At 49.0% G+C, this 26,687-nt stretch overlaps 8 protein-coding genes across 8 annotated transcripts; 4 read left to right on the forward strand and 4 right to left on the reverse strand.

Moving 5' to 3' along the window:
- Positions 1 to 577: 577 nt before the first annotated feature.
- On the forward strand, positions 578 to 5,740 carry N7478_004093 (DNA-binding E3 ubiquitin-protein ligase SNT2; the record flags this gene model as incomplete). Its single annotated transcript, XM_056920307.1, has 2 exons — positions 578 to 1,172; positions 1,326 to 5,740. 2 exons carry the CDS (start codon positions 578 to 580, stop codon positions 5,738 to 5,740), a joined length of 5,010 nt encoding a protein of 1,669 aa, XP_056778344.1.
- A 964-nt stretch (positions 5,741 to 6,704) lies between these two features.
- On the forward strand, positions 6,705 to 8,117 carry N7478_004094 (NAD(P)H-quinone oxidoreductase; the record flags this gene model as incomplete). Its single annotated transcript, XM_056920308.1, has 4 exons — positions 6,705 to 6,726; positions 6,929 to 7,195; positions 7,324 to 7,415; positions 7,491 to 8,117. The coding sequence occupies 4 exons, from the start codon at positions 6,705 to 6,707 to the stop codon at positions 8,115 to 8,117; spliced, it is 1,008 nt and encodes a 335-aa protein (XP_056778345.1).
- A 3,166-nt stretch (positions 8,118 to 11,283) lies between these two features.
- pdeB (3',5'-cyclic-nucleotide phosphodiesterase PDE2) lies at positions 11,284 to 14,433 on the forward strand (the record flags this gene model as incomplete). Its single annotated transcript, XM_056920309.1, has 2 exons — positions 11,284 to 11,461; positions 11,552 to 14,433. 2 exons carry the CDS (start codon positions 11,284 to 11,286, stop codon positions 14,431 to 14,433), a joined length of 3,060 nt encoding a protein of 1,019 aa, XP_056778346.1.
- Positions 14,434 to 15,455: 1,022 nt separating this feature from the next.
- N7478_004096 (Rdx family protein) lies at positions 15,456 to 16,251 on the reverse strand (the record flags this gene model as incomplete). The annotated part of the gene is made up of 3 exons (XM_056920310.1): positions 15,456 to 15,640; positions 15,758 to 15,944; positions 16,096 to 16,251. The coding sequence occupies 3 exons, from the start codon at positions 16,249 to 16,251 to the stop codon at positions 15,456 to 15,458; spliced, it is 528 nt and encodes a 175-aa protein (XP_056778347.1).
- Positions 16,252 to 17,419: 1,168 nt separating this feature from the next.
- Positions 17,420 to 17,908, reverse strand: N7478_004097 (guanine nucleotide-binding protein subunit gamma; the record flags this gene model as incomplete). The annotated part of the gene is made up of 3 exons (XM_056920311.1): positions 17,420 to 17,485; positions 17,579 to 17,678; positions 17,757 to 17,908. The coding sequence occupies 3 exons, from the start codon at positions 17,906 to 17,908 to the stop codon at positions 17,420 to 17,422; spliced, it is 318 nt and encodes a 105-aa protein (XP_056778348.1).
- Positions 17,909 to 18,981: 1,073 nt separating this feature from the next.
- tif32 (putative eukaryotic translation initiation factor 3 subunit EifCa) lies at positions 18,982 to 22,197 on the forward strand (the record flags this gene model as incomplete). The annotated part of the gene is made up of 2 exons (XM_056920312.1): positions 18,982 to 19,023; positions 19,105 to 22,197. The coding sequence occupies 2 exons, from the start codon at positions 18,982 to 18,984 to the stop codon at positions 22,195 to 22,197; spliced, it is 3,135 nt and encodes a 1,044-aa protein (XP_056778349.1).
- A 543-nt stretch (positions 22,198 to 22,740) lies between these two features.
- N7478_004099 (zinc-binding alcohol dehydrogenase family protein) lies at positions 22,741 to 23,823 on the reverse strand (the record flags this gene model as incomplete). The annotated part of the gene is made up of 1 exon (XM_056920313.1): positions 22,741 to 23,823. One exon carries the CDS (start codon positions 23,821 to 23,823, stop codon positions 22,741 to 22,743), a length of 1,083 nt encoding a protein of 360 aa, XP_056778350.1.
- A 1,088-nt stretch (positions 23,824 to 24,911) lies between these two features.
- N7478_004100 (uncharacterized protein) lies at positions 24,912 to 26,239 on the reverse strand (the record flags this gene model as incomplete). Its single annotated transcript, XM_056920314.1, has 2 exons — positions 24,912 to 25,482; positions 25,563 to 26,239. 2 exons carry the CDS (start codon positions 26,237 to 26,239, stop codon positions 24,912 to 24,914), a joined length of 1,248 nt encoding a protein of 415 aa, XP_056778351.1.
- Positions 26,240 to 26,687: the final 448 nt, after the last annotated feature.

Consider the following 26,687-nt stretch of genomic DNA (forward strand, 5'->3'; position numbering starts at 1 on the left):
CATTCTCCCCTGGTCATTGCATCCGGGCCACACTTGGTCCACCTTGATATCTGCTCTCCCACCCCCGGCCACCCTTCACGTCTTGCCCACCCCTGCAGTGAATCAGATCTGACACAACTCCACTTGTATCTTTTTCTTTTTCTCTCTTTTTTCCCTTTTCCTCTACTTCTTCTTCTTCCTCCCTTTTTTCCTTCCCCCCAAGTTTCTTCTTTCCCCCATCCAATCCACAACCCACTCCCGATATCTTCCACGTTTTGGTGTTCCAGCTCTCCCCCACCCCTTACACTTTCTCTGTTCCATACAACTCTGTCCATTTTATTTGTTCCTGTGGGATATTTTCGCCCCCCCCCCCCCGCGGACCCTAGTGTTTCCACATACCAAACCCGCACCATCCACGTACATACATCGCGCCACTTCTATCCCAGTGCCTTTTTAACCACTAACACCACTCCCAACTCAGTATCTGGATTATATCCACACGCTACACGGAGGGTCATTCACACTCCTTCTGGGGCTTCAATTCCCCCACACACATATCTCGTGTATGCCTTCCTTGGATGACTAAGGGTCGTTCTCAATGACCAGTAACTCTCCGGAGGCAGTGGCCGATCCGGCCAGCTCCTCCGCCGCGACCCCTTATGGCACGCGATCGAGAGGCCGCAACGCCCCTCGTCCCAACTATGCGGAAGATCGGGACATGGAAATGGAATTCGAACCGGCCCCTAACAAAGCTGCAAAGCGGAATAGCGGCGTGGCCCTTAACAACATTGTCAACGGTTCCAAATCTGACGGCGAGAAATCCTCACCCGTCCAATCACGGAAAAGCTTAACCAATGGCACCGCTGTTACTGTAATTCCCAAAGAATCCATTCCAGGCACATCATCCTTTTCAGCACGTCCTGACGAGGTCGATGGGACTAATGGATCAAATTCACCAAACCCAACTAATGCTGCTACTAATGGATCGGGGGGTTCTTTGAGAAAACGCAAACAACCGGCTAGCGCTCCCAATGCAGGATCTACCGGAAATGTTACGAAAAAGATATTCACTGCCGCCCCGGGGGATTCCGACGGCGGGTATTTCACCAATATGGTCAGCTTTGAGAACACAGGGCCACATCTCAAAGATGGCAAATTAATTGCTGATGATGGTACCACATTTGCCGTAAATGGTTGGTCCCTCCACTCTTTGATGCTTCGGTTTTTTTCTGCGTTGCCATCATCATTTCGAGAAAAGAGCAACAAAACAACAACAAAAAGACGCAACAACTTTCTCATGGTGTTATTCATTCATACTGAGACAGATTATTAACATTATTGTTTAGATCATGTTTATTTAATATGTGAGCCTCCTGGGGAGCCTTATTACTTGGCTCGAATTATGGAGATCTTGCCTTCCAAAACCAAAGACGACGGTTCGATCGAAGCATTGAGAGTGAACTGGTATTATCGACCACGAGATATCCAGCACCACAGTCCAGACACTCGATATGTATACGCTTCAATGCACTCAGACGCCTGTCCGCTTTCTTCATTGCGTGGTAAATGCCAAATCCGCCATTCTTCAGAAATTGAAGATATCACTGCCTATAAGAAGACTCGTGATAGTTTCTGGTACGATAAGATGTTCGATCGCTATATTCATCGCCTGTACGACGTCATTCCCACCAAGGATGTTATTAATGTACCCGGAAATGTCAAGAAAGTCCTAGATGATCGCTGGAAGTTCATCTTAGTCGAATTAGGCAAGGGAAAGGAATTGACTGGCGCCGTCAAGACTTGCAAACGATGTCGCTCGTTTGCCGCCAACTCGGAGTCTGTGGATTGTGCGGTTTGTTCTTCAACCTACCACATGCACTGTGTTCGGCCTGCTTTGACAAAAAAGCCAGCTCGAGGTTTTGCTTGGGCTTGCGCTGCTTGCAGTCGTGCACAAGAACGGAAGCTTGAGGCGCGCAACACCCCGCGTATCCTTGAAGGGCGAGGTGAAGGTGAAGATGAGGTCATGGAGGAGGAAGAGGAAGAACATCTGAACAATGGTGCGACAAATGGAACTGGTACGAGCACTCCTGCAGAGGATTCGATGCCCCAACCAGCAACAGAAGAGCAAATAGCGCATGCAAATATGTGGCCATTTCGCTATCTGGGTATCCATTGCCGACCGGAAGATGCTCTTGATTACGATGACCGAATTTATCCCCGTGCAAGTTCCCGACTCGGCCCTCGACACCAAGCGATCGTTAATGCATGGCCTGGACGCACAGTCGAATATGTCAAGCCTCTTGAGTTGAAAAAGAAATCGGTCAAGGTATCGGGTGGACGAAATGTGATGAAGCTTACCAAGGAGTCCCAGGCCGCGCTGGATGCGTCAAAGATTGAACGCGCCAACCGACCGAAATGGGTTCAAGATGAGCCCCCAGGCTATATTCAACGTGGTGGAGATGAACCAGTCAACGTCAACGGAAAACAGGAGCGCAGCGCCGAGCTCATATTTAAAATGCCAACAGCGGAGCAAATGCCAGCACGCGGCGAAGACGATGCACCTGGCTCTCACTTGAGTGATGCTGACCGCGAAGCTTTTATCGATGACTATATGCGACAAGCGAAACAACTAGCCCCTGAACTCGGAGTCGAGAAACATTGCACCAATTTCTTGGATAAGGCCATCCAGCTTCTGTACTCCGAGAGTTTCAATGTCGAGGCCGCCCTCGCAAAGCTCAAGAAGGCTAATAAATACAAAGATCTCAAGGAGCCGCATCTACGTCCGGAAGAGGTCAAGGCTTTTGAGCAAGGTGTCGCCAAGCATGGATCTGAGTGGCGCCTCATCGCAAAGCATGTGAAGACCGTTCATATTTATGATATTGTTCGATTCTACTACATGTGGAAAAAGACACCACGTGGCAAGCAAGTCTGGGGTACCTATGAAGGTCGGCGCGGTAAAAAGGAGGTTAGACGACAAAGTGTTGTTTCTTCGAAACTTGTCGACGACGTCGCCGATGACCATGATGACTCAGCCTTTGATAATGAGAAGGCATTGACAGTTAAGAAAGGTTTCCAATGCAAATTCTGTTCGACGCGTCATTCACGGCAATGGCGACGCGCGCCATTAGTTCCGCCCGGCACAACCGTTCCCTCTGATCCGTCGGCAAAGAAGGACAAAGGGCCTTTATTGACTGTCGCCCTTTGTCTCCGCTGTGCTCTATTGTGGCGCAAATACGGCATTCACTATGAGGATGTCGATGAACTCGGCAAGCGCATCGCGACTAGTGGAAACAAGTCCTGGAGGCGGCGAATCGACGAAGAACTGCTGGTGCAGCTGATACTGGCTACCGAGACTCCATTCACCATTAACAGCACCACAGCAGCTACTGCGACTTCGATGGGGATCGCAGTGGACAGCAATCCGCAATTACAACACGAGAACAAGTTGGACCCAGCGAAGAAGAAGATTCGCCCGGATGTTCCAAGCACAACAACTTCGACAGCTGCATCATCGGTGGAGCCGATGCCGCCCGTAGTAGTGAAAAAGAAGACCGGACCCGAGAAGGTTGCGACAGAGGGCCCTCCGATTGCCCCGGATCCTCCCAAAGCAAAAACTCTTCCATGCGCTGTTTGCAACCAAGTCGAGCCTACTGGAGACGATCACCTTTCCTGTCGTGACTGTCGTCTCACTGTCCATCGCAATTGTTACGGGGTACGGGGTACTCGCGTTGCGAACAAATGGCTTTGCGACATGTGTTCCAATGACCGGAGTCCTTCAATTTCAACCAACTACGAATGTGTACTTTGTCCTGTAACTTGGACTGAGCACGAATTGATGGAAACTACCAAGAATACCAGTCGCAAGAAGTCGGATCGTGATAAGGAGAAGGAACGACTCGAGAGGGAGATGGTTGTAGAGGCCATCAAATTATATCGCCAGCGACAAGAAGCGGTCGGCAAGCCTGTCGGTCCTCGGGAGCCTTTAAAGCGTACTGCTGGTAATAACTGGGCTCACGTTTTGTGTTCTCTTTGGAACCCAGAGATCAAGTTTGGTGATGCGAAAGAGCTGGAGCCTGCAGAAGGGGTTGGTTCTATTCCCAAGGATCGGTGGAGAGAGGTGTGCAAGGTCTGCAAGTCCTCCAAGGGAGGTGCGTGTATCCCCTGTCACTTTGCAGGATGCAATTCTCAATTTCACGTCGGCTGTGCCTTTAAAGCGCAGTATCGATTCGGCATTGATGTGACGCCTGTGAAGGGTTCGCGGAAAGACAGCGTCCAAACTATCCGCCTCGGTGGTGAAGTTGGTGCAGCTACTCCTGTGGTTTACTGTCCTAATCACGCTGTGCCCGCTACTACTCATAACCTTGGCGAATTGACTGGACAAGATGGATCCAATGTTCTCCAATTGTTTGCTCGAACATACAAGCAGGCTGATCTCACTCTTACCGGGACGTCTAGAAAGGCAGCTTACGTGCAACAGTCGGTGGTAGCGCCACAATCCCCTGCAATTACCGGTGGACCCCGTCGGGCTTCAACTAGCAACGGACTACTGCCAGCTGCTAAGGATCTGCAGAAAGGAGGCCAACCGACGCCAAGCGAGGATGCACCGGATGCTATGGATATCGATACAGAGGAACACTCTGCACCACCGAAGCAGAGCCCTGCCGTTGAAACAACAACGTCTAAGAAATGTGTTCGGTGCGCTAGCATTTGGAGCCCCAAATGGTGGCCCAGTGTACGACATGCGAATCATCGAGGAGGACCTTTGGCGAACGGAGTTGGACTCAGCGCTTCAAGTCCTAGCTTTCACCCCCATCATCCTTCTCCAATTGCACAAGGACCAGGGCCCTTTGCCCACGTAAACGGTGATTCTGGAGAACAAGCCTTCGAGTGTCATAAATGCTACACGAAGAATCCGCCCCCTCCCGAACCTATTCCCGTTCCCGAAACTCGGCCCTCTCCTTATCTCGCTCAGCGCCATATGCTTCCGACCCCAAGCATGGGCCATCCATTCGTGCAGCACAACCATCCTCCTGTGCCTCCGCCCCAACATTCCGCTCCACCTCCAGCTCCTCCAACTGGTGTTCTCGGGCGGCCCCTACCCCCGACCCATTCGCACAGTGCTCTCCCAGGGTATCCGTCCCGATACGAGCAACGTCCACCAGGGCCACCAGGGCCACCAGGGAGCGATCCTAAAATGCGCAATGGCATGTCGCCCCCGGCATATCATGCTTCAGCCCCACCGCCCCCGCATCATATTAGCCCTTATCCTCCACCTCATCCAGTCAGCCATCATCATCCTCCGCCCCCAACTTCAGTGCATTACCCTCCAGCTGGTCCACCACCACCACCACAGCCTTACCAGACTCACCAAAGTCCATATGGTCCAATCTCTGCACGGTCGCCACATCTCTCACAGCCTCCTCCTCGGCCATACGCAGCATCAGCGTCCCCGCCAATTGTGCAAGCGACAGTCAACCGCTCCCCACAGACAGCATTAAGTGCCCTGAACGGTGGACCTCCACCACGCATGTTTGCAGTTGAACGTCTCGGTGGCCCTTCACACTCTCCACCGGTAGTACATGCGCGTCCTGACCAACGTCCACGCGGGCCTACAGCTACGCCGCCCACACGACCAGCAGACACACCACCATCTCTCATGGCAGGGCCTACTAGTGCGAGTCGACACTCTGCCGTGAATGGCACCGCCAGCGCCGGGTCAGGAGCAAGTGCAAGCCCATCGCTGAAGAACCTTCTTTCCTAATTGGATTGAATTGATCCCAACTTGCAGTGTCTCACTTCTCTTCCTCCGTCACCAGGGACTGAGGCAAAGTTTCTGTTTCACTACATGTATGATAGCTATGTCTTTCTTTGTTCCTTTATTTCTTTTTTCTTCTTTTCTTCCCCTGTTTGCTGCATACCTGGATGGATCTTGAGGAGAAAAAATTACCCAACCCAACCGAACCCCTGAACCCCTGTTTTCAAAAGCGTCGAAGTGTCATATTATCCAACATTTCGAGTTCAGACTTTTATTTTATTTTATCCATATTACCTACCCATTAACCATGGACTATGGTTGTGCTTTTGATGCACTGATGATTTTGTCGTTATTCGTTCCTTTTATTTCTCTTGGTTATCTTTTTACTTTGTTTTCTGTTTCTCATTTCTCATTCTCATTTTCCTCTGTCATTGTCATCTGGCGTCTCGATTACGGCGGAAAAAGCACGCGGAGTGCGGTGGTCCAGGAGTCGAATCGAATCGATGAATTGCATGGAGTAGGCTGGACTTAATGATGATTTACATTCCCCCTTAGTTTACACATTAGAAGAATTGATTGCATTGCTATACTACCTATATTATACTATATCACCTTACTCTTGTCCTATGTTTATACGTATGCGTTCTTTCTTTTGCTTCGCAGTATATCCATAACATTATCGTTTTATAAATCTCTAGTCTGTCAATTGAAATTAAGGGCTGACCCAGTCAAGTCCCTAAAAATTACAAAGCGAAGAATCAAAAAGTGGAGTACACATGTGCGTGTGCATCCGAGAGCTGACAAATTCAATACAAGCTTAATCCACCTCATTCTTCATTCTTCACACTCCAAGTCTCCACAACTCAGTCACCAAATATTAAAAGACCGTCCTACCCCGTTAAATCACTCACTTCATCTCTCCCTGTCGAGTCTCTTGAAAAACTTCCATCCTAACAATTCCCCCGACAAAATGGCAACCATGCGCGCAATCAGTAAGCCCCACATTCCATTCCCATACCCCTCTTACATCATACACATCAATCCATCACACCTCAAATCTCACCTCGAGCTGCACGAAAAGAAAAGAGGAAGAAAAAGAAAATTAAAGAACCCCATAAACCCTGATCCCAACAAAACCTCCCTATTCATCATGTACTACTTCCACTTCACAAGTCAGTCACTAACACCTCCCAGGCGTACAAGGCGGCAAAGGCCCCGCAACATCTCTATTCGTAGACCAAATCGCCAAGCCCACCCCAGCAAAAGGCCAAGCCCTCGTTAAGATCCGGGCGTTCGGTCTAAATCGCATGGACCTTTTACAGCGCGAGGGTCTTTATCCTCTTCCGCCTCAGGCACCTGTGACTATTGGTGTTGAGTTCTCTGGTGTTATTCAGGAGCTTGGTGGGGAGGGACCGTGCGATTTTAAGGCTGGGGATGAGGTTTTTGGACTTGCGTATGGTGGTATGTATCCATGTCTACATATCACACATTCAAATGTTTTTGAATATGTTCATGTTCATGTTCATGTCCGAGATCTTATTTGGTCTTGATGGTTGATCTGGTATTAATGCTAATGTTAAACTATATAGGTGCTTATGCGGAGTACATTGTCGTCTCGACTAAGATGCTAGTCCATAAGCCAGCGCATCTATCATGGGAAGAAGCAGCTGGTGTTCCAGAGGTATGTCACTTCGCACAAAATTCAACACGAAACCTCGAAGAGGAATGAAAAGAAAAGAAACTAATCCAAATATAGACCTGGATAACAGCCTCACAAGCCCTCTTCCTAATCGGAGACTTCCAACCCAACCAATCCGTCCTCTGGCACGCAGGCGCATCATCAGTCTCCATCTCCGGAATCCAACTCGCAAAAGCCTCCGGCGCCTCCGCAATCTACGCCACAGCCGGCTCGCAAGAAAAGATCGACTTCCTCGAAAAAGAACTCGGAGTAACAAAAGCCTTCAACTACAGAACAGAAGACTGGGCCACCGAAATCTCCCGCTTAACAAATGGTGCCGGCGTAAATCTCACAGTTGACTTTATCGGCGCAACATACTTCCAAGGAAACCTTGACGTCGCAGCTAAGGATGGAAGAGTTGTTCTCCTTGGATTAATGGGCGGGGGCAAGTTGCCTGATGGTGTTAATATTGCGCCGTTGCTTTTTAAGAGGATCCGGGTTGAGGGGAGTACGTTGCGGAGTCGGGATGAGGATTATCAGGCTAAGTTGAGGGATACGCTTGTTGAGCATGCGCTGCCTAAGTTTGAAGATGGGACCTTTAAGGTCTTTGTTGAGAAGGTGTTGCCGTTTGAGAAGATTGTTGAGGCGCATCAGTTGTTGGAGAGTAATACTACTAAGGGGAAGATTATTTGTGTGTTTGAGTAGGTAGGTAGGGTTGTTTTTTGATTCGAGAGGCTATTTGTACCTCCGAAGTCATGTTTCTTATTTGAACAATATTTGAACAATGAAATGGGGAATGCAATCAATAAGAAGACCAACCACAACTTATTGACTATCTTAAAGCTATGAGATACCGACATACGCATTTGTACGCATACACACCGTATAGTGGCTCCAGCGTCGAAGGTGTACTATTTTGGTCATCTTGATGCCGAATCAATGCATAATAGTAGACTGCCTTGGTTACCGCTCTGTTATTGTAGACAAAGTACGCCGACCTGGGGATCGCTATACCCTTGCATCTACGCACCTGTTGGATCGGAAAAAATAATTTCCATCATCCCAAACGAGCTTACAGCCCCTTTTTACTACTGATATTCATCCATAGATGTCACAAGGTCAAGATGTCGGAACCTGAAGTCGAGCAACCTTCAAAGATTCTTCGTCTTATGCGGAGATCTCACATATTCCGCAGCCAAACGCCGCGAAAGGAATGTTCTCCAAGAATTGACCTACTGCGAGCAGCAACACAAATTATTGTTTTATCTATATCGTAATCGACACTCCATCAGCTCCATTGTTGCTCAACATTCAGGTTCAACAGCAAAGAATTGCCATGTGTCTAACCCGGGAGAATGGTTATGTGGAACTTTTAATGTTTGCATCCAAGTCGACATTCGACATGACACGCAGCCTGAGAAACAAGTCATCATTCGATTCCCTTTACCATATCGCATCGGCGAGCAGATTCTCTCAGGAAATTCCGACGAGAAGATCCGTTGCGAAGCAGGAACATATGCGTGGCTTCAGGCTAATTGACCAGACATCCCGAATCCGCTATTACATGGATTTGCACTAGGCACAGGTCAAACAGTATGTCCACACAAAGTACACGTGATAGGATATGCGATTTCCCTAGAGATTTTGCCTTTCCTCTCGCGCTTAGTTGAGAAATTTCGTCGCTGGACTCTAAGATGTTTCGGCTACACAGTACCCTTTCAATATGTTCCTTTTTCTAGGCACATACTCTTAGTGCAGGGTACATATTGATTGATTATGATCAGCCATCCCAGGGCAAAATGCTTTCTACAACATGGGAAGAAGGCCGCCATGATGCTCACTAGCGTTGGAGAGTCCGACTGGCCTATTTCAGATCTTCTATCATCATATTCAGGCAAAGTTCGAGAAGTACAACGATGAAACTTTTTGGATGGTCACTATGCCTTATTGGGGATTTAATACATTTCGATTTCTAAAACAGAAAGTGGAGGAGAAAGACAAGTACGATCTCTCCCTGCATCAAGCGGTCACGTGAAATAGCCTTCTGATCACTTATTAAGTGCAGTCATTTCTAGGTAAATAATCGCACAAATATAATACCGGGTCCGAAACATAATAATAAGCTTATCTTGCAAACGGATCAGAATTAAATCTACTTTCATGTCTCAGCTCTAAGATAAGCATCATCGGGGATACAAGCCTCGGAAATATTATGTTATGTGACTGACACATTACTAACATTATTAATATTATCCCGAAAGTATTCCCCGACTCGGAATCCATCCATTAGTACAGTGACCTGGGCTGGGCTGGGCTGGGCAGCTGCAGGTAAGCAGCCAACCAGCCTACACAGGTGAGCAGCTGTGGCCAATACAGTACGGCGTACATGCGATCAATGTTGGAGTTACATTTACATAACAAGCTTTCAGGAAGATTTCTTCCCCACCTTCCTCACACAGGCAGGATTGATGGCAAAAAAGAACGTTACCTATTACCTAGTCTGTATCATAAAGTATTTAAGTACTCCGGGTAAAAAAGTCAAAAGAAAACACAGCCATGAGATCAGAGCCAACTCTGAAACTACTGGACCGATCCCTGCGATCCCAGGCCCCCAATTTCCGTTAGGCCCAATCATCTGGAGTGTCTGCGAACCCCATCAGCGCCCGACGGATTCCTCGGAGCCTCGACGGGATCCTGCAGAATATGACCTATCATAGTGGGGAGAAGAGGATTACCTAATGGTGGTGGAGCTTCTAGAAAGAAAAATCCGAATAAGACGGAGAAGGTCCACAGATAGTGCATACAAGGTATACTATATAAGCTCACAGTACAGAATACAGAATATGACGAATCACGAGGATCATCGCCGGCCCCCTACACAATACTGTAATTGTGCAGTGATCCAAGTTCCACACTGATTCGATTCCCACTTAACTCCTCACGTTACCCGCTCGGGGGCTGACACTAGACCTTCTGGAAGGAAGAAAGAACCTTGGCCGTGACTCGTTTCCCCCATTTTTTCCTTTTCTTTTCTTCTTTTCTTTGATCCACTTGAAACAATCTGCCATGTCGCCTTAATTCTTCTCTTCTCTTGTCTCCGACCTTATACACAAAGAACTCTCTCCTAATTAAACTTCTCCCCTTTCTTTTTTTTTCCCTTTTTCTTTTCTTCCCTCTCTTTCTTTTTGGACTCTTCCTCTCCCACTCTGTCTACCCCCCTTCTCTTTCTCGACCGCCCTGTCACCCTGAGCCCCTCACGTGCCGTCATCTGTGGCGTTGTCGAATTTCCGACCCTTGAAAAAGAACTTGATTCGACTACCCCCGTTCAACCGCGACGCAAGACGCTGGGGGGTTTGTCTCGGAACGTGCAGTCCGCCAACGCGACACTCGGGATTGCTGCAGGTCACAACTGCATTGTTCCTTCTAGAGAGATTCCATCCTCTCAGATTTCGTTCCTGACCTAGTCTCTTCCCCCAATTCATCTCCCAACCGCCGCTCCAACTCTATATTCCGCCACTCGCCGCTCGTTAATTTCCTATTTCGGTCTCTCCTCCTCTCCCCTCCTTCCCCTTCGGAAGATTCTCTGACGTCCTTGGACCCCGGCGATCCCTAAATTCGATATTCCCTATCCATCAAACGTCAATCCTGCTGCTTATCCTGCCAACCTTCACCCTCTCTCCCCTTTCGCCTCTTCCCCCACACTCTTCTTGGAAGACCCTCTTTTTTCCCCCGGCCACTTCCCCTTGACCGGTGGGCCTTATGCAAACAACTTCAGCTCACATCCCTTCGCTTTCCTTTTCTCTGATCGCGTGGTTACGCTCCTGTGACGCTAGTGGTTTGGATTGTTGACTACAATCCTTGTGGTAATACAATGATGGACCGTGTGGAATGCTCGGGCGTCTACATTGACGACCGAGTCCGGTCGGAGCGATGGGTGCGCAGGAACTCCATCGCAGCCTCAACCACCTCATCCACATCTTTCACTGTACCGGAAGAACCCGAGGCTTTACAGGCCGATATAGAACAACTAATGGAAGTGTGCAAAAAGAGTATGTTTCCGCAAGCCCGTTATCTTTCCGTCGCCCCCTGCCATGCTTAATTTCCAATTCCTTGTGGAACATTCGCTAATCCTAATCAAGTCTATCTATGCCAGAGTGGATCTTCCTTTGCGAATAAACTTGCCGAGCTGAGCGACCGTTCAGGCAGCGACTGTACCCCGATATTTGCCTTCTTCGGCATCGATTACGGTGGCGACGAATCAAATGTCGCTCGACGAAAAGCCAGTCGGGCCTCGTGGATGGATAATGGCCCCCCATCGCCAGGCGCCATTCAACGCACCTTCACCTTTTCATCTCATAATGACGAAGCCCCCGGTGTCTCACTCCTTTCCGGCGTCTCCAATGATATTCAAATGCAGGAAGGCCCCAACCTGGTCATTCCAGTCGCTATCGTACGAACTTCCGGCCCAGAACCGTTGGAGCCCCCAGCCGAGACGACGAGCGACCCGCAAAACAATCGTAACCCGGTAACATTGGAACACAAGCAGATCGCCCGTTGTCTCGATGCCGGTGCGATAGACGTTCTAAAAACACCGCTCGATCGTTCCCGTATTCAAGGTCTGGTCGTCCACGCCTATCGCACTCGTCGCACAGCACAAAAGGAGATGTCTCGGTTTTTGGCCCGGAAGAAGCTGCGGAAAACATCTTGGGTGGGCGTGAATAATGAACAACCATACGCCTATTTACGGGAGGCCATGGTGTCGAAGTTAATGAAAGGAATCTGCAACCCAGAGGACATCATTGACGAGTTTCAGCAACGCGATCTTGATATCACGTCGGAACGGGAGCCCTTCATCAAGGAGAAGATTGGTAGCTGGGATTTTTGCGCCCACGAATTTTCTGAAGATGAGCTGGTTTTTGCTGCTTGCCAGATGCTCCAACATGCTTTCACTCTTCCTGGACTAGAACATTGGCACTTGACATCGGGAGAGCTCCAGACCTTTTTACTTGCATGTCGTGCAGCTTACAACTCCTTCGTTCTCTACCACAACTTCCGCCATGCCATTGATGTACTGCAATCGGTCTTTTGTTTCTTACTTCATATTGGAGCTTTGCCGCATTACGGGCCGATCGGACAGGCACCTGTCACTGAAAAATCGCCCATCGCCACTCTTCTCTCCCCCTTCGATTCTTTAACTCTTCTGATTTCAGCTATTGGACACGATGTTGGCCACCCTGGCGTTAACAACTTCTTCCTTGTCAAGCTCAATGCTCCCCTTGCCCAACTTTACAACGATAACTCTGTTCTGGAGGCATTCCATTGTGCCGCCTTCTCTCAAATCCTTCGCCGTCATTGGCCTGCGGCTTTCAAGGACAAGCAACTCCGAAAACTGTTAATTAGCTCTATTTTGGCCACTGATATGGGTGTGCATCAAAAGTTTATGGAGCGAATGGGAACGTTACAGGAAAAGTATTACGAGAGCGGAAAGGCTGTGGATTGTTGGAAACCTCAAGATGCCGAAATGTACAAAACTCTTGTCTGTGGTCTTTTGATTAAATGTGCGGATATCAGCAACGTCGCCAGGCCGTGGAATATTGCGGAGAAGTGGACGCAGATCTTACAGGAGGAATTTGCGAACCAAGGCGAGATGGAGAAAGAAGTGGGTATGGAAACAGCGCTATTTGGTGGTCCCCCGGAATTGGGCAACATCTATAAACTTGCCACTGGCCAAATTGGGTTCATGTCAATCTTTGCGCTTCCACTCTTTGAAGGTGTCTCTGATCTACTGCCTCAGTTGGAATTTACTGCGGATCATATTCGCAGCAACAAGGGTCTGTGGCAGAAACATGCCAACGATGAACTACGGAAGCAAGGTTTGAGAATCGAAGAAAACAACAAGGAGCAGGGAGTGTCACCCCGCTCTCAAAGCCCGGCTCGCACACCAATTCCCAGTCCAGGTCTTAGCCCGGAGAATGACGATACTCCGACAGAGCCCAAGAAAGAAGGACCAGCCGATCCACCATCCTCGGGTTCTTCAAACTCAACAGTCTCGCAAGGCAATGCCTACAACGAGAATACTATTGAGCCTGTTGTGTCTCCAGATACCCCCGGTCCGCAAATTGAGATCACTGGAACCGCTGTAGCGCCTGAAATCACCCAATCACGGAAGTCTTCGTCAGCCATGCCGGATCTTTCCTATTTCTCCTATCCTCCGGCCGCGACTCAGTCAGCCCGGGGGCCAAGAGGAATCCAGTTCCAAAACCAACTTACAGACGTCGATGCTTCACCTGGGACCGACCCTGCTGTTCTAGCTGCTGTATACTATGCCAATTCATCCAATGTTCAAAGTGGCAATACCTCAGCACCTAACACCTCCGAGAATGGCCATGTTGTCGACTCCGCTACCGCCGCTGAGCGACCTGGGAGCTCCCGTCAAGCACCCCAGGGTTTCCAGCACCACACCCACCATAGCTCATCCGTTCGCACATCTGGGCCGTCTAGTTCTAACCGCAACAGCTGTACGCGCACGCAAAGCATCAGCGCATACAGTAACAACATGACGCCTATATCTCCCGTGACCAACGCAACCAGCTTCTTAGCTGTGGATAGTGGTGATGAAAAGCGTGTCTCCGACGACAGTGCGCCCCAGAGTGACGTTGGTGGTCCTGATGATAGTAGCACTCGGCCAAGTACCTCATATGCTTCTCATGCAGGAGATCAAGCTAGCAGCAATTACAGTCCCGATCGTAACTCTGGTCATTCCCGAGCAGAGGACGTCAAGGACTTTCATCATTCTGCTGCTCTCAACGGCACTCGGAGCCCAACGCACTCTACGACAACAGGCGAAAGCATCAAAAATGAGCTTTCACACGGCAATGGAAATGGCAACGGCAACGGCAACGCAAACGGTGACCATGGTGAACATGGGATTCGCAAACTTCCAAAGAAACGTAGTCGTCTTCGTCTCGCATTCTGGAAGCGCCGTAACCACCACCAACAAGAGGTCCACGGCGAAAGCTGATAGCTGTTATCTCCTTTGTTACATCTCCTGCTCTCCCCGCTCCTGCTGGCATCTCCCCCAGCTGTGTATTATGTGACCATGGTCTCATGAAAGGTGCATTTCTCTTTTTATTTACTATTATTTTTGTGATGAGCGTTGATTTTCATGATCAATCCTGAAGTCCACGATTATATCTGCAATCACGCATATATGACGGCTCCTGACATCTTATCCTACTCTTGTTACCCTTACCTCCTGTTCTCCACGATCCAAATGATATCAACGAAGGATGTTGACACAACCAACACAAGATGGGCGAATGCGATTACCTGTCCCTGTCCATGTCCACACAGCACAAGACAGGTTCAAGGATGTTTATACCGCACGTTTTTCTTTCTACAAAAAATGAAAATGTACGATCGTCCCACGGATCCGGCGCTGGCGGCTTTTGTTCAGTTTCAGTTATTTTCTCCATTCACTATTAGTACCAAGTACAAGTACATGGTACTTTGCATCGGGTCCAAACCCGCTTCCCTACGTGATGATCATGGATATGTTCGATGTTTTGTTCCCTTCTTTTCTTACTCTTGATTTTGTTTTCCGTTTGTTTGTTATTGCCGCGGGACAGTATCTGGATTTTGGGCGGTCATATTAGAATTTGGTTTGGGGTGGTGGCGTTTTGTTCTTTGGGGTTATTCCCCTCTCTTGAATCGAGATAAGATGATGACTATGTATCTCTTCTATCTTCTCGAAATAAATGTTTATACACTACTCAGCTTCGAGTTTATGACAACTGTCAGTTTATATCTATTCCACGTTCGTAGAATCTAGTAGTTGCTCTGAACAACATTGCTAGTTCAGGAAAATAGACTAGTTAAGCCACACTATCGGACTTGGTATGAACAACAACACTGCAAGTAACGATGAGATTATATTTGAGTTATATTCAAAGATTGATTTGGAATCTTGGATATCACGATTGAGGTGAATCCCCAGGTGCATAACACATGGGCTAATCAACAAGAGTATAATAGAAGAAAATCCTATATACAATCCTCACACTCCTTCTTCCCAGACTCTCCCTTCTGCTCCGAGTCAGGCTTTTCATCTTCTTTCTTCAACTTTTCCACCTTCTCATCCTGCTCCTTCTTCAAAGCACGATCCGTATGTCCCAGATCGCGCTCCGGAGCAATAACATTCCTAACCAATGACTTAAGAGCCTTAACCTCTATAAAAGCATTAGTATATCACAAAATGAATACAATACAAACAGACACATAGAATATGAAACCATACTGCACAATAGTAGTATGAAATGCATAAATAGTAAAGAATATGAACATACCAGGGAATCCACCATCTCGCTTCCGATCCCAAAGAATGATTTCCTTTGTTTCCACATCCTTTGAATCAGAGTTCGAGTTCAAGTTCTCAGCATGCCAGATCGTTACTGTGAATACACCGCCTGTCATTGGGACGAGAGCTACTTCGCCTAGATCAGTATTGAATGTTGATAGGAGTTCTTGGGCAAACTAATTTTTCAATGTTAATGTTAGAAGGATTTCGATCAATCGCTTGTATATTGTTCATCATATTCAGGGTTTTCTAGGATTAAATGATTCCAAGGCTTGAAACCTAGTTTGATAGGTAGTGCCAGAAAGAAAGAGGAAGAGGAAGACATACATAAGCAGCTCTTAACATCCATCGACACTGAGTACAGAACTTGATAGAGATGCGTGGTAGATGGACTCGTTCCAGAGAAGTGGGCTTCTCATCAGTAGGGGTTGGCTTTGGTTTCTCTGTTTGCCTAGCCAGCTGTGTGGTAGTGGGTTCTGTCATGGTGAAGGCGAAAACGAAATAAGACGAAACGGCGGTGATACTGGTAGGTGAACAAGTGGTATTGATATAAGAAGAGATTTGAAGAATAGCCTATAGGCAGGGGTATTTTATGGATGGAGAGAAAGTTACTTGTCAATAGCAGCTGTATGGCGCGATGTTCGATAAATTCAATGTTCCGATGGTGGGATGATGTCAGCGGGGATTGCCTGATTCGGCTGGCTAATCTGCACTGCATCTACCCGGACAAAGTTAAGGTCGCAGAAGCTTTGGATGGCGTGCAGCATCTGGCAGATGGTGCCTGAGTTGATAATGAGGCTGAAACAAAGAGAGAGGGGGGAAGGGGAATAAACTAACTCACGGGTCCAGTTTACACATATATGAAATTTGGAAGTGCCTATGTTTATAATACTGCAAGGTCACGACGTGACGCATATATCCCGTATCTACGGAATGCCAAAGACAGATGCCTCAATGCGAACTGCAGCATACATTAGTTAGTCTCGTAAGCGATAAATAATTAGAACACTATTGTATTGGTCATTGGATGCAAATCGAATCTATGATACACGAATGGCAACCGACTCTTCATGTCTCCAGCGAGACAGAGAGGTTTTTGAGAGGAACCCAGAACAAAGGAAATGCTTCAAAACACAAGGCGACATATGGGGAATGGTGCAAAACAGAAAAGATATGAAGTAGAGGTAGATAGAAGTAGAAAGGTTGACGTAGAAAGTTGACAGATCAAACAAGAAGAAAAGAAGGAAGTAAAAGGAGCCTATAAGAGACAGGGCTAAACAGTGCGTATCGATATACGTCACTGCAGCCAAAGTTGAAGGTCCCACGAAACTGGTCGAGGCGGCCTAGAGAGAATTCCGAGTGGGCGGTGCTGTTGCTGATTTGGATAGAGCAGAGCCAGAGCTGGAGGACTTTCAAAACAATTTCGTGGTCTTCAACGGGGCCGCGGGAGGCCTATTCACGCCCGGTGAGTAAGCGGTCGCGGGGTTGTGTATGGTCGTAATCCAGATGGAGCGATATGTTGGAAGATGAGAAAGACGATCTTCAGATTGAAGATTCCAAGGATTAAGAGCGGAAGTTGGAAGAGAAGAACAGAAGACGAAAAACAGATAGAAATCGTGTCGTGGCGATGGAAAATATCGTCATAAGACCGTTACATGACAGAGCAGCAGCCAGCTCCCTGTTGCTGGGGAGCATAAGGGTCTTCGCGCCGATCGACCTGTTTAAAGGAAGAAGAGACAAGGTTAGTGATGCGCTCAGGAGAGGAGGGAGAAGTGAAGTCGTCTCGGAAAAAAGAAAGACGGTAACATACCTGACCCCATACGGATGGCACCATGAAATCGCGAGTGTTATTGCAGTAGCTGATGAGCCTAAATGACGAGAAAAAAAGAAAACAAAAGTTAGAAAGCGTTCTAGGGGGGTTATTTCATCTTTGTGCGAATGAATTTGGACGAAGTTGTTGGCGATGGTGCGACACAGGGGGAACTCACGAGAGCGCGGCCTCGGATACCTTCACCCGCGGGCGATCCAAATCCTCCTTAAGCCGAGCATTGAGCTCAGTCAATCGACGGTACTTGAGGTCTGCAACACTCTGCTTCTTGTTCTTGACATCACCGCCGGATCGCAGTTCGTAGGCGGGCATGATGATAGGGTGGATGGAGTCGCGCAGGGAGGAGGGTAGAAAGGGGGGTTTTTTCGGGGGTCAGAGGGGGTTGTTAACTTGGGAACTGGGAACCGGGAGGTCGGGAACGGGGCCAAGTGTCCACACAAGGGGGGGCCGGGTTGGCAATACAGTTAGTTATTTTGGGGGGGAGGAAGGGGCAGGTCAGGGTGGCCACCAAGTCAGAGGATTTGATGAGAGAGAGCCTAACAAAGAAAGAAAGAATAAATAAAAAAGAAGGACGTGCAGGAAGCCAAAAGGAAGGGATATTGAAGACTGGAAGGGTCAGAGAGAGGGATTTCCCCCGTTTCTTGTTGGTTTAATTGTGAGGGAGAGAAACTGGGGCGCGTGGGCTTATTCATCAGGTCACCGGTACTTAGATCCACGCACTATTGATCATGCACGTCCAAGTTCCTGGTACATTATGTACATTCGGAGCGGATCTGACCCATCCACCTGGGAAGTCCAAATGCAAATTACACACAGATACACACACGATGGGCTTTGTTCGCTGTTGGTTTGGGGGCCTTACTAAATACGAGGAGAAAGTAACTCTCAGATTCTCACTTGTATTCTCTCAGATCAGAGAGGTCTTGTTTGTACAGAGTAAATAATAGTATGTGCCCCGGTGGATGGAGTAGGAAGTTTAATTAATGTGGATGTGCAGAACTATTGAACATTGAAGTCAATCATCATTACGGAGTAGATTAACGGGTTTATGCCTGAGGTGTCTAGACAAGAATCCCTTAATGCCTGATAATCCAGGTGTCAAGGTGTCAGCGATTAACTTAACACTTAACTGATCGACTCACGTGATTTCCCCATCGCTTAGTCTGAGTGGGAACAGTCAGCCGCGAATTTTCGGTTCACGCACAACAGGCCCTGCTTCCCCTCCAGGTCGATCAGGACTTCGCGTGGCAGCTTTTTAACTCGGTTTTACGACCACTGCCCGTGTTTTAATACCCCTGTGTATTTCCGCCATCCTCATTTTATCCGGAAAAAAAAATCTCGAAAAGAAATCTCAAAAATCCCCAAGGGGTGGATAATCTCCAATCATGCCGCCACCACCGCATATCAAGCCTGAGAATGTCCTCAAGGTTGGTCTCCGATCGCCCCGATAAGATAGCATGCGGAATCGGACTTGAAATATTAATCTGTTCTTTTTCAATCTTCAATAGAGGGCCCAGGAACTTATCGCCGTCGGTCAGGCTCCCGCTGCCTTGACCGTCCTCCACGAACATGTCACCTCAAAGCGCACCCGTAGCAGCCCCATCGCCTCGCTCGAGCCCGTGATGCTCCTCTTCGTGGAACTGTCTGTCGACTTGCGCAAAGGAAAGGCCGCCAAGGATGGTTTGTACCAGTACAAGAACATCGCCCAGAACACCAACGTCGGTACCATCGAGGTTGTTCTCAAGAAGTTCATCGAGCTCGCCGAGCAGAAGGTCACCGAGGCCCAAGCAAAGGCCGATGAGATCCAGTCTTCCCTCGAATCTTCTGGTCCCACCTCCAATGTCGACGATCTCGAGGCCATCGAAACCCCCGAGACCATCCTGCTGGCCACCGTCTCCGGTGAACAGTCCCGGGACCGTACCGATCGTGCCGTCGTCACTCCCTGGCTCAAGTTCCTGTGGGAGACTTACCGTACTGTCCTCGAGATCCTCAAGAACAACGCCCGTCTCGAGATTATGTACCAGTCGACCGCTCTCCAGGCATTCCAGTTCTGTCTGAAGTACACTCGCAAGACCGAGTTCCGTCGTCTGTGTGAGCTTCTGCGCAACCACGTCCAGAATGCCGCCAAGTACTCTTCTCAGATGCACGCCATCAACCTGAGCGATGCCGATACCCTTCAGCGCCACTTGGACACCCGTTTCCAGCAGCTGAACGTTGCTGTTGAGTTGGAACTGTGGCAGGAGGCTTTCCGCAGCATTGAGGATATTCACACTTTGCTCAACTTGAGCAAGCGCCCAGCCAAGAACGTTATGATGGCTAACTACTACGAGAAGCTCGCCCGTATCTTCCTTGTCAGCGAGAACTACCTCTTCCACGCCGCTGCATGGAACCGCTACTACAACTTGCTCCGTCTGTCTACTGTGGCCTTGGCTTCTGGCCAGAGCACCAAGAAGGACAACCCCTCTGTTACCGAGCCTGAGATGACCAAGGCTGCTTCTTTCGTTCTGCTCTCCGCTCTATCCATCCCTGTTATCAGCACCACCCGTTCCCGTGGTGCTTTGGTCGATGTCGATGAGGCCCGTAAGAACAAGAACACACGCCTTACCAACCTGCTTGGTATGGCCCAGCCCCCATCTCGATCCGTTCTGTTCCGCGATGCTCTGAACAAGGGTCTCCTCAAGCGTGTCCGCCCTGAGATCCGTGAGCTTTACAACATTCTGGAGGTCGACTTCCACCCTCTCTCCATTTGCAAGAAGATCACCCCCATCCTGAAGCAGATCGGTGCCGACCCCGAGATGGAGAAGTACGTTGTGCCTTTGCAGCAGGTTATCCTTACTCGTCTGTTCCAGCAGCTGTCCCAGGTCTACGAGTCCGTTGAGCTCAAGTTCGTCTACGAGCTTGCTCAGTTCCCCGATCCCTTCCAGATCACCCCCGCCATGATCGAGAAGTTCATCATGAACGGTTGCAAGAAGGGTGACCTCGCCATCCGTGTCGACCACATTTCTGGTGTTCTCACATTCGACTCCGACGTCTTCTCCTCGTCCAAGGCTATGCACGCTGGCAGCTCTGCTGGCTCTGCCGAGCTCGAGGTCGGCTCTATCCAGCGTCTTCAGCACACCCCCGCTGAGATCGCTCGCTTCCAGCTTGCTCGCCTGGCTAAAACCCTTCACACCACCTGCATGTATGTTGACCCATCATACAATGAGGCTCGTCTCCAGGTCAAGCAGACCGCCCAGGCTCGCGCTTTGGCTGGCGCTGCTGAGGAGCACGAGAAGACTCTTGCTCGTCGTGTCGTCATCGACAAGAAGAAGGAGGCTGCCACCGACGCCTTGCAGCGTAAGCAGCGTGAGGAGGAGACCCGCAAGCGTATCCGCACTCAACAATTGCAGGACGCCGAGAAGAAGCGTCTTGCAGATGAACAGCTGGAGCGTGAGCGCAAGCGCATCAAGGATGAGCAGGACCGCATCCGCCAAGAGGAGCTTAAGAAGCAACTCGAGGAGCTTAAGACCGGTGTTAAAGGTATTGATATCAGTGAGTTCGACATGGACGAGCTGGATGGCAACCGCCTGCGTGCCATCAAGCTTGCCCAGCTTGAGAAGGAGAAGAACGAGCTGAACGACCGTGTCCGCACCACCGCCAAGCGTATTGACCACTTGGAGCGTGCCTTCCGTCGCGAGGAGGTTAAGCACATCCCTGCCGACTACGAGGCACAGAAGAAGGCCGACTTGGAGCTCTACGATGCCCAGAACGCCGACACTCTCAAGGAGGCCAAGGAGAAGCACACCGAAGCTGTTGCCCTTAAGCACCGTCTGAGCCGTCTGGTTCCCTCCTTCACTACCTTCCGCAACGAGGTTTCCGAGAAGCGCCACGAGGAGTTTGAGAAGCGTCGCAAGGCCGCTGAGCGCGAGTTCGAGGCCAAGAAGAAGCAGCGTGTTAAGGAGGTCCAGGAGCGCCGCCGCCGCGAGAAGCAGGAGCGTGAGGAGGAGGAGCGCCGTCTGAAGGAGGAGCAAGAGAACGCCGAGCGCGAGGAGCAAGAACGTGCCGCTCGCGACGAGGAGCGTCGTGCTGCTCTGGCTGAAGAGAAGGCCCGCCGTGACGAGGAGAGAGGAAAGTTGGACGAGATCGCTGCCCGCCAAAAGCAGCGCGAGGACGAAGCAGAGGCCCGCCGCAATGCCCGGAAACTGGGAGGTGGTGCCCCCGCCCCTGCCCCCGCTTCCTCTGGATTTGGTGCAGAGTCAAGCGAGCGTTCTGCTCCTCGTCTCAACCTTGCCGCCCGCACAGCTCCCTCTGGCGGTGGTGGCTGGAGAGATCGCCTGGCTGCCAAGGGCGAGAGTGCTGCCCCCGAATCTCCCCCCGCTGCTGAGGAGGCTGCTCCCCGCAAATCCGGATACGTTCCACCTCACCTCCGTGCTGGAGCCGCTGCTGGCTCTGGCTCCGCCCCTCCCCGTGATCCCCCCTCAAACGGACCTACCGAGCGCTGGACGCCCCGTCATGCGCGTGAGTCCGATGCCCAAGACGACGCTCCCCCGGCTCCCAAGGCTGAGGAGTCTAAGCCCGCCGGCGGCAGGTGGGTTCCAAAATGGAAGCAATCGCAGAGCTAAGCGGCTGCATGGGTGGATAACAATATTTTCTTCTTTTCACCTACAACTATAGGGAGGGCATCAAAAAGTGGCATCGGATGTTTATTTTTCTCATTTTGATATCCGGCGCATGTTTTTTACTCACGACCTCCTTGCAATGACTCTGTATCATCGGCCGTTTGTGGCCTCGGTTGGGACACCATTCGTCTCTTCCGATTCCTCTTTTACTCTCTGCTTTGCGTTTCCATGTGTTTAATTTCTTTGTTTCCCTTTACCTATCTCCGGGTGTATGATTTATCATCCGTGATGACAATATCATGCTCTGCTTCATGTCTTTGGGTCCCGAATTGGTCGGGATCTAGTGAATAGGATCAAAACATCTCTAGACTTTCAACCTTCCTTTCATCCTAAAATCATCCTAAATCTAACATGAAATAAAGTAACTCTAATGTCTCAAGACTACCTGGGTCGGTCTTATAGTTAATCATCCAATCCTAAGATACGATATCAACGAATAACATTGATTAACTTCTAACCTCTACCACCATTGAAGTACATGACAATCTACTCCGCAAGAACAACAATCTTCCTCGCCGAAACCCCCTTTTTCAAAACATCATAGCCCTCCTGAATCCCCTCAAGTCCTCTCGTCTCCAAAACAAAAGCCTCCGGCGCAGCTAGATACCTCTTCTCCTCCAAAGCATCAGGCAAAAACTCACTCCAAACCCCCAAAACATTATCATGCCCAGACCCAAAAACCATCTTAGCCCTAACACCCTCCGGAACCACACCCTCAGCCAAATGCACAGTCGTAGCCACAAAAACATCAGATGCAATCTTTTTCGCAATGTCCAAAACCGGCTCCAAAGCAGCCGCATACCCAGCAGCCTGAAAGATACCCACACAACCATCACTTCTGATATCTAACTCTTTCACAACCTGCTCAACGATATCAGTGTCGTTATAATCGAAGACAAGACTTGCACCGAGCTTCTTGACAGTTTCAAAGTTACTCTTTGAAGCTGTGGCGAGAACTTCCACGCCTGATGCAACAGCTAATTGGACAGCGTTACTTCCAACGGAAGAACTAGCTCCCCAAATAAGCACGGATTTCTTTCCCTTCCCCTTCACACCGGCTTCAGCTCCAGTTTGAAGCTCAGCTTGACTCTTCGCAGTTCCAGATCCCGGAACCGGTAAACCTAAATACTCCTTTTGAGAAAGCGCATGCGCCGCTGTAGTCAAGCCCAGCGGCAAAACAACCCCCTCTTCAAAAGCCATCCACCCCGGAATCCTCGCAACAAGACTCTCATCAACAACAACATATTCCTGAAATCCACCCATAGCAGGTCCCCCACTAGCACCCAACGCAAAAGCAATAACCCTATCTCCAATTGTGAAGCGGGTAACGCTACTTCCTTCTTCGACGATCGTGCCGGCAATATCTTCACCTAGGATAACAGGGTACTTGACGAAAGCCATCTCGGTATCTTGGAGGATGATGTCTGCGGGATTGATGGCCCATGCGTGAACTTTTATGACGAGGTGGGTTGGGAGGAGAGTTGATGCCTCTGGGTAGGGGGTTTGTTTGATTTGGAGGGGGGTGTGGCATTGTTGTTGCCATGCGGCGCGGTTTGAGGGGGAAGGCATTGTGGAGTGAAGGTGAAGATGGATGTTGATAGACTGAAGTTGATGAAATGTTTATCTGTGGACAGTTATGTTGGTGGGTTGGAAGGGACTTTATAGATGGAGTGAGAGTTCCAATGCCTATTACATCTAGTAGGGCATAGAGAGAATAGAGGTTATGTAGATAGTTCGGGTACGCCCAATTCCGCAATGAACATTAGATCTATTGTTATAAATTATTCATACATCTAATGACTAGGAATCGGTAGTGAGCGTTCCGTTTATGAAACATTAGATTAGACCTTGGAAGTATGTACGTCAAGTCAAGCCCTAACTCGTTAAACCCGCTAAACCCCCTAAAGTCCGAATTTTCAGCTAAACCTCGTTAAAGTCCAGTGTCTACCTATCTATACAGCTTTATTAACGAGAATCTTAATCCCGCATTTACTACCAAAATAAGTGGGGAGTCGGAAAGTAACCTTGGAAGTCAAGCTGAAAGGAAAGATGCAAGAAGCCTACTGCGGTGGTTGTGGCTAGTAGACATGACAAAATTCAGGTATGTGATGTTACGTTTCGCTCGGCAATTAAAGTCGAATATTTATACATACTAGTAGGCTTCATATGTAGGGGGTTTGTAATAATTAGTACTATACTTGTAGACTTGAGTAAGATGAAGTGATGACTCGAGACACTGCTGGCAGTACTAATGAACAGATAAGCTTCCAAACTGAAAGTTTTACTTCAAAGTTTGATATATCCAGGTCTAGGCCTTACACGCAGATCATTAGAATGCCTGCGAAAACGGTTGACTCTAGGTGTCTGATATATTAGAGTGAAATGTAAATAATATGTATTTCTTGAATGCTATATTATATGCAGGTCCATGTAAGCTCCAACACTGAATATAAGCAGACCACCTGGGCATTTTGGACAAAAGGAAAACACAGAGAATGTTCAAATGGATATCTGACAAAGGGGAAGCCCCTAAAAAACTCATAACAATCTAGTTGATGTTTGGACAAAAGCGTTTCTAGACGGGGTGTAAAAATATTGAGGAAGAATGAATAAACAAAAAGAGAATGATGCAGAAGTGAGGAAATGCTACTGCATGCTTACGCTGCGACAACTTCAGCCGCGGCAGCTCCGAAAAGTCGCTCGCGCCATTCACCACACACTGCTTCAAAGCCACTGACCACATCTCTGCATTCCTTCCCAGCTTCGCGATCTTCAAGTCGTCGATCCCACTCGCCTACTTCGAGCCATCGCGAGCCTTCTTCGAGACTTTCTTCTTCGCGTCGTAGATCAGCGACAAGTTCTCGTGCGGATCGTAGTCGGCGAGATGCAGTAGCGGTTATTTGACGCGATTCGTAGAGTGTGTCGCTAAGGCCACGGAGAGAGTGGGTGATGTCTGAGGTTTGAGAGATAAGAGATTGAAGAGATTGAAGAGGATTGGCAGCAGAGTTTTGTGATGGGGTTGTTGGCCTGGAGTCTCGACGATTTTGTTCGGGGAATGGATATGGTAGATTGGGCAGGAGACCCTCGTCAATAAGAGGCATAAGGGAGTCAATGGCGTCTTCGGATAAGAGAGGGAAAGGAGAAAAGAGGAGAGGGTGGATGAGGGTTTGAAGGATACGGGTTTGATGGGTAAGATGAGATGTGATTGAAGAATGGGCGGTGATAAGTCTTGATATAGAAGTTTGTTAGATAGCTGCTTTCGAGTTCCAATTCTATGGCTTAGAACATAGTTGTAGACATATACATACCGCATGGCACTATTCTCGATTCCACTTTGTCCACCCAAATCGCGGAGCGCTTCCACTGTACGTTGGATAACAAGATCATTCTCACTACCATTGTTTTCGATACCCCGCCGCACGAGGCTCTCGATATCGGCCATTTGGGCCTCCAATGCGGGGGAGAAATCAGCCACTTCGTCCAAGTCGGACTCATTCCCATAGTCTGAGCCATCGTACTGAGATTCCTGCCTTCGGTGTTGTTTCGATTGATTGCTTCGAAGCCTGTTTCTTGCCGGCGAATCCGGTGGTGATTGAGATCGCATATCGCGAACAGATTGCAAGTACGCTTCTTCAACATCACTGTGATCCAGTTGCTGGGACCCCGCTCGACTATTTTCCTGCCCCGATGCATATCCGTAGCTATCTTCTTCTTGTTCCCAAGCATCTGCCAATTCATCGGCAAGATTTCCCAGTCCGCCCCCGCCTGTGTCGGCGGAGAAATCTACTGACTCGCGGTGGGAGCCATTTGTGTTCTGTCGAGTGGTGTTTGGAGAAGGAGGTGCGGACATTCGAGGTGTTTGAGGTGATTCAGGACTCCCAGGAGCAAAGACATTAACTCCTGGGGCCCCTGGAGAGATCGGAGAGTCGTCCATGTTGGAGGGGTAGCGGTGTGCCAATTTCAGGGGAGACGGAGGGAGGGGCATCGGATAAGGAGGAGCTCTGAAGCTCAAGGTTGATACGAATGTTGAAAAGGATATAAATTGTTAGGATGTAGAGAAAGAAGGAGAGAAGTCCGTTCTTCAAGTAAAAGATAATAAAAATGAAGGGAAAAGAGAGCTGCACAACGCGCAGTACTGCGGTCTCGGTAGAGTGTGGTCAATGCCCAAGTATGTTTCAGAGTAGCATCAAGTCTTTCACGTCATGGCCTATACAAAGCAAGCAAATACACAAGAAAGTGTTGTTTTCAGAAAACAATGACCAACACAGACCAGCTCAGCCTGCGAGTTGTGGTTGAACACCGTACGATATCAAGAAGTCTCGAGTTCTAACGTTGTATTGCTCGTGCGGAGGGCCACCGCCCCAGGCAGAAAAAAGAAGCTGCTTCTATCAACCAAACCCCACATTCTTTCCCCTCAATATTAGCCTGAAGCC

The sequence above is a fragment of the Penicillium angulare genome (genome assembly GCF_028827245.1).
Source record: "Penicillium angulare strain IBT 27051 chromosome Unknown utg000004l_segment0_segment0, whole genome shotgun sequence".
In the NCBI taxonomy this organism is placed as follows: domain Eukaryota; kingdom Fungi; phylum Ascomycota; class Eurotiomycetes; order Eurotiales; family Aspergillaceae; genus Penicillium; species Penicillium angulare.